Source organism: Oncorhynchus mykiss, chromosome 3, assembly GCF_013265735.2.
Source record: "Oncorhynchus mykiss isolate Arlee chromosome 3, USDA_OmykA_1.1, whole genome shotgun sequence".
NCBI classification, from domain to species: Eukaryota; Metazoa; Chordata; class Actinopteri; order Salmoniformes; family Salmonidae; genus Oncorhynchus; species Oncorhynchus mykiss.
Genome location: NC_048567.1, coordinates 66,952,032 through 66,968,402, shown reverse-complemented (window position 1 = coordinate 66,968,402; position 16,371 = coordinate 66,952,032). Strand labels below are relative to the sequence as shown.

At 44.8% G+C, this 16,371-nt stretch overlaps 1 protein-coding gene across 1 annotated transcript in view; it reads right to left on the bottom strand.

Moving 5' to 3' along the window:
- LOC110520435 (immunoglobulin superfamily member 3) overlaps positions 1-16,371 on the bottom strand; it is a 133,392-nt gene that overhangs the window by 29,107 nt on the left and 87,914 nt on the right. The window contains exons 4-5 of the mRNA XM_021597754.2: positions 11,279-11,665; positions 2,208-2,615 (exon numbers count right to left, since the gene is read on the bottom strand). Coding sequence (XP_021453429.1) covers positions 2,208-2,615; positions 11,279-11,665 — 795 coding nt within the window. The remainder of the gene's footprint in view (positions 1-2,207; positions 2,616-11,278; positions 11,666-16,371) is intronic.

Sequence of the window (16,371 nt, the reverse complement as noted above, 5' to 3'; positions counted from 1 at the left end):
TGAACAGATATTAGTATTCGATTACTTGGGACAGTATTTATTTTTGAGAAGAGTGCAGCCCATAAAAAATACATACAGGTAGCCTACACACGTTTCACACATGTAGCTTGTTGTTATTGTCGGTCAATTAAAATGGCACCACAGTCAGAGGCTCCATGTCTAGCAAGTGAAGTGGTAGATTTCTGGAATAAAAATGAGGGAATTAAGTTAGTTAAATGTGAAGTAGTAGGCTAGAATGATCAATCAACAGGTAGGCTGTTGTTTCATATGAATGGAGTTGATTTAGACGTAGAGTGCAGCAGAATAGCGTCAATTAGCCTTGCTACATTAGATAGATAGCTGGCTAGCTTAGCTGGCTATATGTTTCACTTAACCTTTATTTAACATTTATTTAACTAGGCAAGTCAGTTAGGAACAAATTATTATTTACAGTGACGGCCAACCAAAAGGCCTCCTGCGGGGAAGGGGGCTGGGATTAAAAATAAAAATATATGAAATAAAAATATAGGACAAAACACATCTACTGTAGCTTCTTTACAACAATGCAGTCAAAAAGGGCACTACCTGATGGTATGATAGATAACCTATGGCAGCAACATGTCTCTCTAACAAGCGAGTCGGTTTGGCTACTTTCTCCCTCCCCATCTCCCTCTCTGCCACACACATCTCACCCATCACCCATCTCACACATCTCACCCACCCACCCCGACTCTCTCGAACAAGGGGCCAGGGTTCCAGTCTAGAAGCACGGTTTCGACTGCTCCTATAGTTTTGCTTCGGTACTGCAGTTTAACTGACACCCGGCCCAGAATTTCTTTTCTTCCATAGACGGCCACAGAGAAGTCAGATTAGAAAATTCCTAATAAGACACTTTAGTCATCACTTTTGTGGACAAAACATCCATTGAATTATTCAAATTATTGTCGATGAGGCCGTTTTTCCCCCCATTTTTCCCATCACTCACACTTTCATATCCAATGTCAGCCATGTTTTTGGATGACGTCGTCACTGCTCACTCGAGCACATGTGATGTTGGTCTGTATCAACCGGAAGCAATCCGGATATAGACGGTCCATGAATCGGCATATGCGACTGTGAGTAGATAACCTTAAAAACAATGGTCAGACATCTTGGACACAGTTTCCAGTTCTTATTACACCTCAGTGCTCGAGCTGCGAAAGCAAGTCTCCATTGAAGTTTTTCTGTAAAAACACATGTATTTCGACTATCCAGATATCATGATATTGTAAGAATACTGAAATTATTTAAAATGCCCATCCCTAGTACACACAAACAGGCATGAGCGCACACGCACACACACACACAAATGAAAATAAACGTGTCGGAACGATAACAAACCCCAAGATCTACATAGTCTACATAATTCATCAGTTGCTAAAACACAACAAATGACCAGTTAAAAAGCTGACACCAAAGGGACTAATCCCTCTGCTGTGTGTGCTGAGCCCTTGGCTCCCCAGTGCCTCAGTCAGTGCTTCGCTCCAGTGCGCTCAGTCAGCCTGTACCAGGGATGTTCAGCTTAACTCAGCACTGACAGAGAAAAGCCTGCCCACTGCTAAACACATTTACAACTGCATTTACATTATAATAATTCTGGCTAATCTGTGTGTACGCAAGTAGTGGAATGTGTGTCTCAAGTCAAGATTGTGTGTTTGGTGTCCATTGAGCATAATATCATAAAAAAGTAAAACTACATTTGAAATCAGCATGGTGTGTGTATGTATGTGTGTGTGTGTGTGTGTGTGAATGTGTTGTAGTGGCACATACCCCTTGGGGGGATATTCATACCTACATGAATAAAGCGTGCTTTGTTTTCCAGACCCTAAATGAGCTAGTCATCACAATCTCTTACAGCATAAACTGTTCTCTGTGTGTTCCTGACATCCCTCTGCACACGCTTACCAATTGTCTACACACTGATGGCCTGACGTGTGTGTGTGTACTCGTTCCAGGGAAAAGCTAAAGAATTTTCTTCACAGCTATGCTCGTGTGTATGAGGGTATGTTAGCCTGTTGCAAAAGCTTACAACTTGTCATGACAAAATTACCTTGATGTGTGTGTGTGTGTGTGTGTGTGTATACTGTACTCTGTGTGAGGGTCCCTTGCATAATGTTGTGACAGTGATGGTGTGTGTGAGTATATGTGTTTGTATCTTCCTGAGTCACGGCGCCATGCTACACACTCACCCACGGTCTTAACAGTGATGGCCTTAGTAGCTGACTTCTCCCCTATCTTCTCCCAACTCTGCTCGGACTCTGTCCCGGCCTCCACCCACTCTGTGGCCGTGCACCAGAACAGCCCTTCGTCCCCAGGCAGGGCGTTGTAGAGGGACAGGGTATAAATGTCCTCCTGTACCCTCTCCACACGGATCTCCCCGTAGCTGGAACGCTCACGGTACCCAGGGCCTGGTCGGACAGTCCCGTCGCGGTCTACAGAGGCCAGGTTCTGGGGAGGGGTGGAGCCCTGCTTCTCACTCCACTGCCAGACCACAGAGAGAGGACCCGCGGTGGAGTGGATGGAGCAGGTCAGCTGGACCACGTCCCCCTCCTGGACCTCCGACGAGTTACTGGACAAAGACACTGTGACATTACTCTCTGGTGGAGGGAGAGAGGAGTGGGGGAAGAGAGAGATAATTCAGAGGGAGGGAGGGAGGGAGGGAGGGAGGGAGGGAGGGAGGGAGGGAGGGAGGGAGGGAGGGAGGGAGGGAGGGAGGGAGTGGAAGAATGGAGAGAGGGAGGGAGGAGAGTGGAGGAATAGGGAGAGGGAGTGAGAGAGGGAGGGGGAGAGTGGAGGAATAGGGAGAGGGAGGGAGGAGAGTGGAGGAATAGGGAGAGGGAGGGGGAGAGTGGAGGAATAGGAAGTGAGAGAGAAAAAATAAACAAATCAGTCAAAATTGATCCAAACCTCAGAAACAAAATGTTGAATAAAAAAATGAAATAATAGACCCAGGCCTCTTATTTTGAAAAATTCATAGAAGACGGGCACAGTGATGCTGAAACACTGGTGGTTAACCCAATAAATTACTGGGAGCTTGCTGGTGGTTTACCCAATAAATTACTGGGAGCTTGCTGGTGGTTTACCCAATAAAATAGTGGGAGCTTGCTGGTGGTTTACCCAATTAATTACTGGGAGCTTGCTGGTGGTTTACCCAATTAATTACTGGGAGCTTGCTGGTGGTTAACCCAATAAATTACTGGGAGCTTGCTGGTGGTTGGTCTGTTTCACCTGTCTTTGTGATTGTCTCCACCCCCCTCCAGGTGTCGCCCATCTTCCCCGTTATCCCCTGTGTATTTATTCCTGTGTTCTCTGTTTGTCTGTTGCTAGTTCGTCTTGTTTGTTCAAGTCAACCAGCGTTTTGTGTCTCAGCTCCTCCTTCCAGTCTCTCTTTTCTCACCCTCCTGGTTTTGACCCTTGCCTGTCCTGACTCCGAGCCTGCCTGCCTGACCTGCCTGCTTGCCGACCTATACCTTTGCCCCCCTCTGGATTACTGACCTCTGCATGCCGCCCGGTATGGATGCCCCACCTCTGGTTTACTGACCCCTGCCTTCCTTGAACTGTCTATTGCCTAGCCCTGTTGGAATATTAAACTATTGTTTATTCGACATGGTCTGCCTCTGGGTCTTACCTTCATACCTGATAGGAGCTAGCAACTCTATTTTTATAGCATACAGTTTACTCGTCGTTAGTCTGCACCTCTACCAACTTTTTGAGGTGTGCGCCAGCTCATGCTTTTAAAAAAAAAAAAAAAAAATCATAGACACGAGCAGTATTGTATGTACCGGTATTGGCATCTAGAGTATATTGACTATGCCTGTACAGTGCTGTGAAAAAGTATTTGTCCCCTTACAAATTTTCTCTACTTTTGCATATTTTTTATACTGAATGTCATCAGATCTTCAACCAAAACCTAATATTAGATATAGGGAACCTGACGTTACAAATAACAAATTACATACTTATTTCATTTATTTAATAAACAAAGTTATGTAACACCCAATTATCCTGTGGGAAAAAGTAATTTCCCCCTTACTCTCAATAACTTTAGCTGCAATGACTCCAACCAAACACTTCCTGTAGTTGTTGATTAGTCTCACGTTGCTGTGCAGGACTTTTGGTGTGCACTTTGCACACTTTTGAACTATTTTAAATCAGCTACAACATCTCAATTGGGATTAGGTCTGGACTTAGACTAGGGCATTCCAAAACTAAAAATGTTTTGCTTTTTAACTATTTTCATGTAGACTTGATTTTGTGTTTTGGATCATTGTCGTATGTATGTATGTATGTATGTGTGTGTGTGTGTGTGTGTGTGTGTGTGTGTGTGTGTGTGTGTGTGTGTGTATGTATGTATGTATGTATGTATGTATGTATGTATGTATGTATGTATGTATGTATGGCAGGTAATCCGGCAGGGTCCGCAGCGGTTAGAACATTGTGCCAGTAACCAAAAGGTTGCTCATTTGAATACCCTGTTGATGCCTCGATGAGCATGGCATTTAACCCTAGTTAGTAAAACAACTACACTTCAGTGTACAGTGGCAAGAAAAGTATGTAAACCCTATAGAATTACTTGGGTTTCTGCATAAATTGGTCATAAAATTTGATCGGATCTTCATCTAAGTCAAAACAATAGACAAACAGTCTGCTTAAACTAATATCACACAAACAATTATACGTTTCCATGTCTTTATTTATCACACCGTGTAAACATTCACAGTGCAGGGTGGGAAAACTATGTGAACCCTAGGATTTAATAACTGGTTGACCCTCTTTCGGCAGCAACAACCTCAACCAAATGTTTTCTGTAGTTGCGGATTAGACCTGCACAACGGTCAGGAGTAATTTTGGAATATTCCTCTTTACAAAACTGTTTCAGTTCAGCAAAATTCTTGGGATGTCTGGTGTGAATTGCTCAAGGTCATGCCATAGCATCTCAATTGGGTTGAGGTCGGGAATCTGACTGGGCCACTCCAGAAAGCATATTTTCTTCTGTTGAAGCCATTCTGTTTTTGATTTAATTCTGTGTTTTGGGTTGTTGTCCTGTTGCGTCACCCAACTTCTGTTGAGCTTCAATTGGCGGACAGATAGCCTAACATTCGGCTCCCTCCACCATACTTTACAGTTGGGATGAGGTTTTGATGTTGGTGTGCTGTGCCTTTCTTTCTTCCACACAGTGTTGTGTGTTCATCAACGTTTTAGTTTCATCTGTCCACAGAATATTTTTCCAGTAGCACTGTGGAACATCCAGGTGCACTTTTGCCAACTTCAGACGTGCAGCAATGTTTTTTTTGGACAGCAGTGTCTTCTTCTGTGGTGCCCTCCCATGAACACCATTCTTGTTTAGTGTTTTACCTATCGTAGACTCGTCAACAGAGATGTTTGCATGTTCCAGAGATTTATGTAAGTCTTTAGCTGACACTAGGATTCTTCTTAACCTCATTGAGCATTCTGCACTGAGCTCTTGCGCAGAGGACGGCCACTCCTAGGGAGAGTAGCAACAGTGCTGAGCTTTCTCCATTTAAAGACAATTTGTCTTACTGTGGACTTCTGTGGACTGATGAACATCAAGGCTTCTAGAGATACTTTTGTAACCCTTTCCAGCTTTATGAAAGTCAAGTCAACAATTCTTTATCTTCTTAATCTTAGGTCTTCAAATTTTATGACCAATTTATGCAGAAATCCAGGTAATTCCACAGGGTTCACATACTTTTTCTTGACACTGTGTGTGACAGTAAAACGCATATATACACTGAACAAAACTATGACCGCAACATGTAAAGTGTTGGTCACATGTTTCATGATCTGAAATAAAAGATCCCAGAAATGTTCCATATGCACAAAAAGCTTATTTCTCTCAAATGTTCTTCACAAATTGGTTTATATCCCTGTTAGTGAGCATTTTGCCTTCGCCAAGAAAATTCATCCAACTGATAGCTGATGAAACTGAGAAGTATTTCTGTCTGTAATAAAGCCCTTTTGTGGGGGAAATCTCATTGTGATTGGCTCTCAAGTGGGTGGGCCTATGCCCTTCCCAGGCTCACCCATGGCTGGGCCCCTGCACAGTATTGTGAAATTCATAGATTTGGACCTAATGAATTAATTTAAATTGACTGTATCCTTATATGAACTGTAACTCAGTAAAATCGTTGAAATTATTGCATGTTGCGTTTATATTTTTGTTCAGCAAATACAGTACCAGTCGAAAGTTTTCAAGGGTTTTTCTTTATTTTTTTTACTATTTTCTACATTGTATAATAATAGTGAAGACACCAAACTATGAAATAACACATAAGGAATCATGCAGTAACCAATAAAGCATCAAAATATATTTCATATTTGAGATTCTTCAAATAGCCACCCTTTGCCTTGATGACAGCTTTGCACACTCTTGGCATTCTCTCAAACAGCTTCATGAGGTAGTCACCTGGAATGCATTTCAATTAACATGTATGCCTTGTTCATTCGTGGAATTTCCTTCCTTCTTAAGCGTTTGAGCCTATCCGTTGTGTTGTGACAAGGTAGAGGTGGTATACAGAAGATAACCCTATTTGGTAAAAGACGAAGTCCATATTATAGCAAAGAACAAGTCAAATAAGCAAAGAGAAATGACAGTCTATCATTACTTTAAGACATGGAGGTCAAATTTCAACAACTTTGAAAGTTGCTTCAAGTGCAGTCGCAAAAACCATCAATCGCTACGATGAAACTGGCTCTCATGAGGACCGCCACAGGAAAGCAAGACCCAGAGTTACCTCTTCTGCAGACGATAAGGTACCAGCCTCAGAAATTGCTGCCCAAATAAATGCTTCACAGAGTTCAAGTAACAGACACATCTCAACATCAACTGTTCAGAGGAGACTGCGTGAATCAGGTCTTCATGGTCAAATTGCTACAAAGAAACGACTACTAAAGGACACCAATAATGAGAAGAGACTTGCTTGGCCCAAGAAACATGAGCAATGGACATTAGACTGGTGTCCTTTGGTCTGATGAGTCCAAGTTTGAGATTTTTTGTTCCAACCGCTGTGTCTTTATGAGCGCAGAACAGGTGAACAGATGATCTCCGCATGTGTGTTTCCCACCTTGAAGCATGGAGGAGGTGTGATGGTGTGGGGTGCTTTGCTGGTGACACTGTCTGTGATTTATTTAGAATTCAAGGCACACTTAACCAGCATGGCTACCACAGCATTCTGCAGCAAAACGCCATCCCACCTGGTTTGTGCTTAGAGGGACTATCATTTGTTTTACAACAGGACAATGACCCAATACACATCCAGGCTGTGTAAGGGATATTTTACCAAGAAGGAGAGTGATGGAGTGCTGCATCAGATGACCTGGCCTCAACCCAACTGAGATGGTTAGGGATGAGTGGAACCGCAGAGTGAAGGAAAAGCAGCCAACAAGTGCTCAGCATATGTGGGAACTCCTTCAAGACTGTTGGAAAAGCATTCCAGGTGAAGCTGGTTGAGAGAATGCCAAGCGTGTGCAAAGCTGCCATCAAGGCAAAGGGTGGCTACTTTAAAGAATAAAAAATATATTTTGATTTGTTTAACAATTTTTTGGTTACTATGAGTAGGTGTATCCAAACTTTTGACTGGTACTGTATGTATGACACAGCAGCATGTGTGTCTCTGGAGATGATCCCTCTACTTTAGCCTAGGGGCACCTGAGCAGAGAGCGAGAGAATGTCAGACACACACAGACCCCAGTGGACTGATGCGTGGGGGTTAGCAGATCCCACTTCTGAAACCAAATGTAATGCAGCATCTACCCCCGGTCCACCCGGGGCCGGCCCTGAGATCACACGGCTCAGCGTCTGAGGGATTCCGCCTCAGAAGAAAGTGCAGGATAGAAGGATAAAAGTGTTCAGCCGTCCGTCCTCTGTGCTTTAAAAAGCCCCTCACTCCTTCTCGCATCACATCAAGTTCTTTCACACACGGCAGAGCCTGGTGGAGCGCTGCCCAGCCAAAACACCCCCTTAACCCTCGGGGTGATGGGCTTAGTCTCCAGAGACACAGGGAAGGCTTCTTTCCCTCTCCCTCTTTCTCTCTCTCCCTCGTTCTCTCCATTTCGTTCTCTCTGCCATCAGAGGTTTTCTCAGAGCTAACCACCCCTCCTAACAAGCTCTTGGGAGAATACAGAATGAAGCAGCCTTTCACACTTCGATGAACAAAAGGAATGCCTCCATCCGTTTCTCTTCCTCCCTCCGTCTTTTGATTTCAACCCAGCTTTTTTCGGTGTTAAATACATTATACATTCTCTCCGTCTCTCAGCTCTAAGTGTCAATGTGGATGTGCGTGAACATCACACATGGTTAAGCAGGCAGAGGGCAGCTTCTCTCCTCTTCAAACCTGCCTGTTTTTCTCCTTCTCTCTTCAAATCTCAGATCTTTTTCCTCTTTTTATGTCTCCCACTTGTAACTTGTCTCCCCCATCTCCCTTTCTTCATTCTTCTCTTTTCACCTATATCTTTTCACTGTGTGTTTTTCCTCCCCCCCTCCTCTTTAATCCCCTCTCTATCTCCGTTCCTTTCCGTCTACTGCCCCACTCTCACTCGCTCGCTCCCCCCATCTCTCTCTCTCTTTCTCTCTCTTTCTCTGTGTGTGTTTGTAATTCATAGCAGCGCTTCAGGACCCCTCTCCCCTGCAAGGTAAACTCATCCATCAGGACTGATTTGTCAGCACTGTTTACAGCTCTCTGTTCCCTCTGCCTGCCCTCCCGCTCTCAGCCCTCTCTAACCCATACTCCCCCATCACCCATCCCCCCAATCAGGGCCACACAGAGGCCACTGTCTAATTGGCCCAGATGCAAGTGGTGGTAACTAGAGGTAGGTGCGTCGGGGGTGTTGTCTGTATAGGGGAGTCACCTTGACCCCATACCTCTCTTCTCGCTGCCTGCAGCCCGGTACATTTTGACCTCCCTCCCTGCTGTAATCATGGTTATTACACTGTAAAAACTCCATAAAATGCTTATATAGAACATTAAACCTCTGTTAGGGAAACAAAAGGTCCCATTAGGCAGCATTTTGGGGATTACTGGAGCCATGCCGAGGCCAGAGGGGCTTTGTTTGGGGACAGTTTTGGGCGGGAGTGGGATGAGGTTGGGGGTGCTTGCTTAAAGGAGTAGTTCACTATTCACAACTTGATGTTAGATGGTCCCTCATCCTGAAAGTAGTCTTTGGGCCAAGACAAAACTGTAATCCATGGTTCAGCCACTACAAACTTCAGCTAACCTTAGCTACCACAAGCTAACAACAAATTGAAGTGATGGAAGAATGTGTGTTTACAAAAAATATGTCCAAATCACCTGAAATCAATTCAAATCTACTCCATATTTGGTTTGATGTTACTTAAAAGGTCAATTGGCCATAAAAAAATGCTCACATGCCCCTATTACTTCCATTGATTGTTAGGTTGTGGTGGCTAAAGTTAGCTGAAGTTTGTAGTGGCTGTTTAAAGAAAACTGAACGATAGAAGCATTTCGCTACACCCGCAATAACACCTTAAACATGTGTATGTGACCGATAAAATGTGATTTGATTACATTTTATTTTCTCCTGCTCCATAGACTACTTTCAGGGTGAGCAACCATCTTACAAGATGTAAAATAGTGAACTACTCCTAAACATAGTGAACTACTCCTAAAAATAGTGAACTACTCCTAAAAATGGCGCTGATAGATAGTTGAGCCGTGCTTCTAGCCCCTAGGCAACTTTGCAGTTTTTTTTATGTGTTACTTCTTACATTATTAGCCCAGAATGTTTTTGTGTTATTACCGTATTACAAAAAAGGTAATAAAAACATTTTGCTACACCTGCAATAACATCTGCTAAACACGTGTATGTGACCAATACATTTGATTTGATTTATTTAGGGTGAGTTGGGGTGGGTTGTTATTGTGTTTTAATGCTGGTAGCAGCTGGATTTAGGATTCAAGACCAGCCCTTATAGTGAAAGAAAGAGTGAGGGATAGAGAGGAGGGATAGAGAGGAGGGATAGAGAGGAGGGATAGAGAGGAGGGAGGGTGCTGTAGAGGGGTTATAGAGCTGAAGACCAGAGGGGAGTTACTTCACTAGTAAACAGAAAGAGAGAGGAAGAGAACATTGTGCCCTGCAAGTTTTTGTGGGTGTTGTATTAGCTTGTGCTCCAGCATGTCCCTAGCGGCCACCCCTCTGAAAGCCCAGCTGAGTCCCTCGAACCCAGCAGAACACAGTAATTTAGCCCAGGGATCCATTAGTGGGCCCTGGAGAGGTAGGCCCCATTCTCTCTCTCTCTCTCCCTCTCTCCTTCTCCACACACTCATTTCACGCCTGTTAGCTCAGCGTCCTCCATCCTCCTTGCCAGCTTTCTCCATTATCCAAGCTAGCAGCTTTCGCTCGCAGCCCCGAGCTGAGGGAATGTGAAGGACCCTAATACTGCATTACCTAACTTTAGCAATCCACTGACACAGAAAATAATGGTAGAATAAAGAATGCCTTTATTCTCAGAGTGACTCAGGCGCTGCTGTTCTCTGGGAAGAAAGGTATCTGACCGAGAGACAGAGGGGGCTCTGGGAGAATACATCATGCATATCATTAAAAAGGAATACTATTATCAAAGGGACAATTAGATGCTGGGACCTCATGCCCAGGCAAACCGGCAACCCAGGGACACTCATCATATGTTATCAAAAAATAAAAAAGGTCACATCTTGTCTTATCATCAGGTGAATGATAATGGCAAGGAGAAGTAATCAACATTAAATTAATAGATTTGGTAGAGAGTTTCATTATTTTGACCTCCCCACAGTTCATTGGAAGAGGAAGTGTAAACTCTTAACATATTCTATTAGCTACAAAGAATCTTGGTGGCGTAGAGAACATTTTCGATTCTCCCTATATATATATATATATATATATATATATATATATAGTTCAATTTCTTTTCTGCATGCTTTCTCTCTGGTTTTGGTAGTTTAAGTTGACACATTGTTTTTACATCCCGGAAATTACCACTTTATACAGTAAAAAAACTATAATTAGCTCCAATGACTGCAATTTCCTCCTATGACTGCAATTTCCGAGAATTTCACAATGAAGCCATTTATCTACTTCCACAATCACTGGGCTAATGTTAGTTAGCATTTTCCACATATGACCCCCCCCCCTGCAGAACCTCAGTGGACCCAGGTTTGAAAATCTCTGGTTTAACTGACCAAGTGGTTACTGGGAGGCCTGGTTACTAACCCAGGGGCCAATAGGGTGCCGTGTTGATACTCACTGATGGGCTGGACGGTGATCTGGACGTTGCGTGACCTCTTGCTCCGGTCTATAAAGTCCCCGGTGGGTGTCTTCTCCCTCTCCGTGACCCTACAGATGTATTTCCCAGCATCCTCTGGTCGGAGGTGCTGCAGCTTAAGCAAGTGCACAGTGGGGCTCTCCTTGCGCACAGTCATGTGACCAGCGGCCTCGCGCGCCACGTAGTCGAGTCCCAGGACGGGCACAGCGCTGGGCCCTATCACGGCCACCGGCGAGCTGCTGAACACCCACGACACCGAGAAGAAGCGCTCGGGCACGCTCTGGGCATCGATGGTGCAGCGCAGCTCCAGCGGCTCGCCCGCTGTGAAGGACCGACGCTCCGTGCTCACCTGGATAGAGAAGTCCCGATCTGGGGGTGGGAGAGGGGGATAAAAGAGAGAGAGATAAAATGAGTTGCAAAGCAGTTTAAGCAGAGTTGAGCTCCTCCTGTCTCCAGAGAGCACATGTCAATGTGTCAACACATCTTTATACTTCAGTCCCTAATCAAAAGAGAATGTTAATGGATGCTGAAGTCCCAATATGGGGGAGGGAGGGAGGCAGGTTAGAAGCGAGTGGGGGAAGGAAGGGGCGAAGGGATAAGAGAAAATTGTCATCCCTACTAACCCCCAGATCCCCACCCCCAGATCATGGCGGCTCGTGTACAACGCAAGGCTCGGTGTGTGCCCAGATTTTGCGATTTTACAACTTCCACTGGAGATCGCGAAAACGCCCAGGGAGACTGAAACATCGCCGAGAGGAAGTGCCCGGAGACGGCGTCAAGATCGTAAACAAAGGCGAGGGAAGCGGGGTGGCAACCTGGTCCTCAATGCAAAGAAAACCAAGAAAGGATTACAGGAAGACTAAAAGCTGCCCAGCACATCACTGGTGCCCAGCTCCCTGCCATCATAGACCTCCAGCACAAGCTGTGTCTGCGTAGGGCGCGCGGCAAACTGTTTGCATTCCCACACTAGCAGGCTCAAGAACAGCTTCTTTCCAGCTACTGTAACCCTGCTGAACTCTGTGACATGGCACTGGGGTGGCAGGTATCCTAGTGGTTAGAGCGTTGGACCTGTCACCGAAAGGTTGCAAGATCAAATCCCTGAGCTGACAAGGTAAAAATCTGTCATTCTGCCCCTGAACAAGGAAGTTACCCCACTGTTCCTAGCCTGTTACTGAAAACATGAATGTGTTCTTAACTGACTTGCCTAATTAGATAAAATAAAAAAACTAGCCATATCCTACCACTAGTACTCCCTCTCAGGGACCTTGTTGCACTGCACTCTTTCGCTGTACTATTTGACTATGATATTTTTTTGCAAAGTCTGATTAAGGACATTATTCAGTTGTATGTTAACCTCGGTAACCTCATTGCTGCTATCCCTGTATTTCAGTTGCATGCCTCCTTGCACTTTCAATTTACCTTCATTGCACATTTAGACTTGCCATTTGCCTTCATTGCAAATTTATACATACATTGTACATAATTGTTTCTCTTTTATTTGCACTTCTGGTCAGATGCTAACTGCATTTCATTGTACTGTACTTGTTCAATGACAAAGTTGAATCTAATCTAAAAAAAACAAAAACATTTGGCATCAGTATAGTTTAAGCTCTGCCAGTCTCACTCACTCACAGACAGACAGACAGACAGACAGACAGACAGACAGACAGACAGACAGACAGACAGACAGACAGACAGACAGACAGACAGACAGACAGACAGACAGACAGACAGACAGACAGACAGACAGACAGACAGACAGACAGACAGACAGACAGACAGACAGACAGACAGACAGACAGACAAACAGACAGACAAACAGACAGACATTCATCAACTGATTTAGGCTGTTCCCTTATCCTCATATAACGCATGAGGGCTTGACTAGCTGCTTGGGCTAGAGACCTGCTTTAAATAAGAGCATATAACATTCATAGCATTACACCACCACATCCTGTTCTTTAATGTAGGTTGCCTCACATTGGAGGAATAGAGAGAGAGAGAGAGGCAAGAAGAGAGAAAGGGGGAGTAACACAACTAGTCAGCTATGCCCACAGTAAAGCACAGCTCCTCCAGCCTCCTCCTCTCCCCTTGGTTTCACCTCCAAGACAAAAACACAGCCAATTAAGATTCTCTCCAGCAGACGAAAAAAGCATTGCCTCTCCCCTCCCTCGCTCTTCCTGTGCTGTTTGAGAGAGAAGAGAGAGAAGACGGCAAACATTGTTAGCACAGCCTTCACTGCCTACACCTCTGACTGGGCTCCCAATTACAGATGCACTCCGCATACGGCGACGCTGGCGTTTTATTTACAGTACTCATTTCCACATGACGAGCGGCGGTGAGCTCTGTGCATCTCTCCCGCTCCGCTCCTCTCTGCCTGGCTCACTCAGAGAGGTGCTAGCCTCCAGCTGTAATAAAGACTTTAAACAGACTTCCTGAGAAAACACAGTCATGAGGCAAAGTTCAAAGACTGCTATTTGCCTGGGTATGATTAGTTATGTGGGGAAGTGTTATGGGAATAGGGGAGGGGGTGTAATGTCACATGCTTCAGGTGTAATGGTTACTGACGGGCCCTTCCCAACAATGCAGAGAAACAGAAATAGTGCTAGAATAGGAAAGTAAAACACGTAATAATAAAAGTAATAATAAATACACAATGAGTCATGATAACTTGGCTTAATACACGGGGTACCAGTACCAGGTCGATGTGCATTTAGATATGTACATTTAACTAGGAATAAAGTGACAGATAATATACAGTAGCAGCAGCGTATGTGAAGAGTCCAAAAACAAGCTATTTGGTTAACTATGTAGCAGCCTTATGGCTTTGGGGTGGATGGGGGGACTGTTTACACGCACAAACAGTGAGCTTTCATGCTGGCCGCTTGTCTGTAAATAACACTGAGCCTAACAGCTAACAGTCTGGCACTAACTGGACAGATCCACGCATACTTACACACAATTCACACACACATTGCATCACCTCCCAAACACACACACACACACACACACACACACACACACACACACACACACACACACACACACACACACACACACACACACACACACAGCTCATCCCTAATAGAGTGGAAAGCAGATGCCAAAAAAAGGCCAGTGGCAATCTGGCCCTCGCTGACCAATGAAGCGGCAGTATATTGCATTGTGAAATCAGAGATGGGCTGACTGTAAACTCAAGAAGCTGTGCCCTGCTTTATAAGGACACTGCCTCAACTTAGATTTCAACAACAAACACAGCCAGGTCGTATTCACTAGGCACGAAACTGAAGCAATCAGGTCAAAATGGGGAGGTACTATATTCTTCCAATTAGAAATACTCGTTTACGTTTTCCTTGGTACAACTGTTTGAAATGTTTTGCTATGATTGGTCCTAAAAAATACAACCTGAACTGTGTCAGGGCAATGTTGACGGGTGAGAGACATGGAGGAAGAGAGAAGGTAAAAGTGGAGACGTACCCGTCAATGTTTGCAACAAATTAAACATGTAAAGAAAGTGAGAGAAAATAGACAATGAGATGTAGAGAGAAAGGAAAACAAGATAGATAGAGATATGTCTTAAATGCAGGAGTTCGGAAGTGAGAGAGGTGGGAAAAGAGACAAGGAGAAAGGGGCAGAGATGGAGCGAAAGCAAAAAATTTGACGTTTTAGAGAGAGAAAGATAACATGAGGGATGTGTAAAGAGGAATGAGATAGAGAGAGATGGAAAGAGAAGGAGAGGTCCTTTGTTCCAAGATGGTGAAGCAGTCGGACATGTGTTTTGACTTGCCCCGTCCTGTCCCGTGTAAATATTGTTTTTTCCGTATAAATGTAATATATATTTTAATCTCACTTTCCATCTACGGACTGAATATACTCTCCTGCAACCCGCCTCACCCAATGTGGTACGGATCTTCTATTTTTACACTTAAGAACTTTACAACCGGAACCCCCATCAGAGGCTAGCCAGCTAACTAGCTACTAGCTAGTAGTCAGTTAGCCACTTCACCGTTAACTCGGACACCAGCAAGCCTCAGCTCGGTCAATACTTGCCAGTCTGCACAGCGCGATTACAACCCAGAGCATATTGGACTGCGTTTTCTCTATCACATCTCTGGATTCCTACCGCAAGTTTGAACCTTTACACCGGATCATCGCAGGTAGCTAGCTGCAATCCTAGTGGCTACTCCTGGCTAACGTCTCTGTCCCGAAGCAAGCACCAATTAGCCTTGAGCTAGCCTCGAGCTAGGCCCATCTCCTGGCTAGCGGAAGAGGTCCACCAGCCAATTCTTGGTCTACAATACCTCTTTTGCCAATTGGCCTGGACCCTTTACTGCCGTCATGGAGCCCCGCCGATCCATCACGACTGGTCTGCCGACGTATTCGTCCGAGGTGGTTTCAACAGGCTCTTCCGTTGCGATGCTACCGGAGGCCAATCTGCTAGCCCCGGCCCACTAGCTGTCAGAATCGCCGTGTCTCCAGCTCGCCTAACGTAGTAGCAACTACTGAATCGGCTCCTTGACTCATCTATTGCTACACAATGGACCCTATGAACACTCGGCTTCACATGCCTCTCCCTAATGTCAATACGCCTCGTCTATTGCTGTTTTGGTTAGTGATTAGTCTTATTTCACTGTAGAGCCCATAGCCCTGCCCAATACGCCTTACAAATGTGGTAACCTCACCTGGCTTAACTGGTGCCTCCAGAGACAAAACCTCTCTCACTGTCACTCAATGCCTAGGTTTACCTCCACTGTACTCACATCCTACCATACCCTTGTCTGTACATTATGCCTTGAATCTATTTTTTCCACGCCCAGAAATTTGCTCCTTTTACTCTCTGTTCCAAACGCACTAGATGACCAGTTCTTATAGCCTTTAGCCGTACCCTTATCCTCCTCCTGCTCTGTTCCTCTGGTGATGTAGAGATTAACCCAGGCCCTACAGCCCCCAGCACCACTACCATTACCAAGGCGCTCTCATTTGTTGACTTCTGTAACCGTAAAAACCTTGGTTTCATGCATGTTAACATCAGAAGCCTCCTCCCTAAGTTTGTTTTAGTCACTGCTTTTAGCACA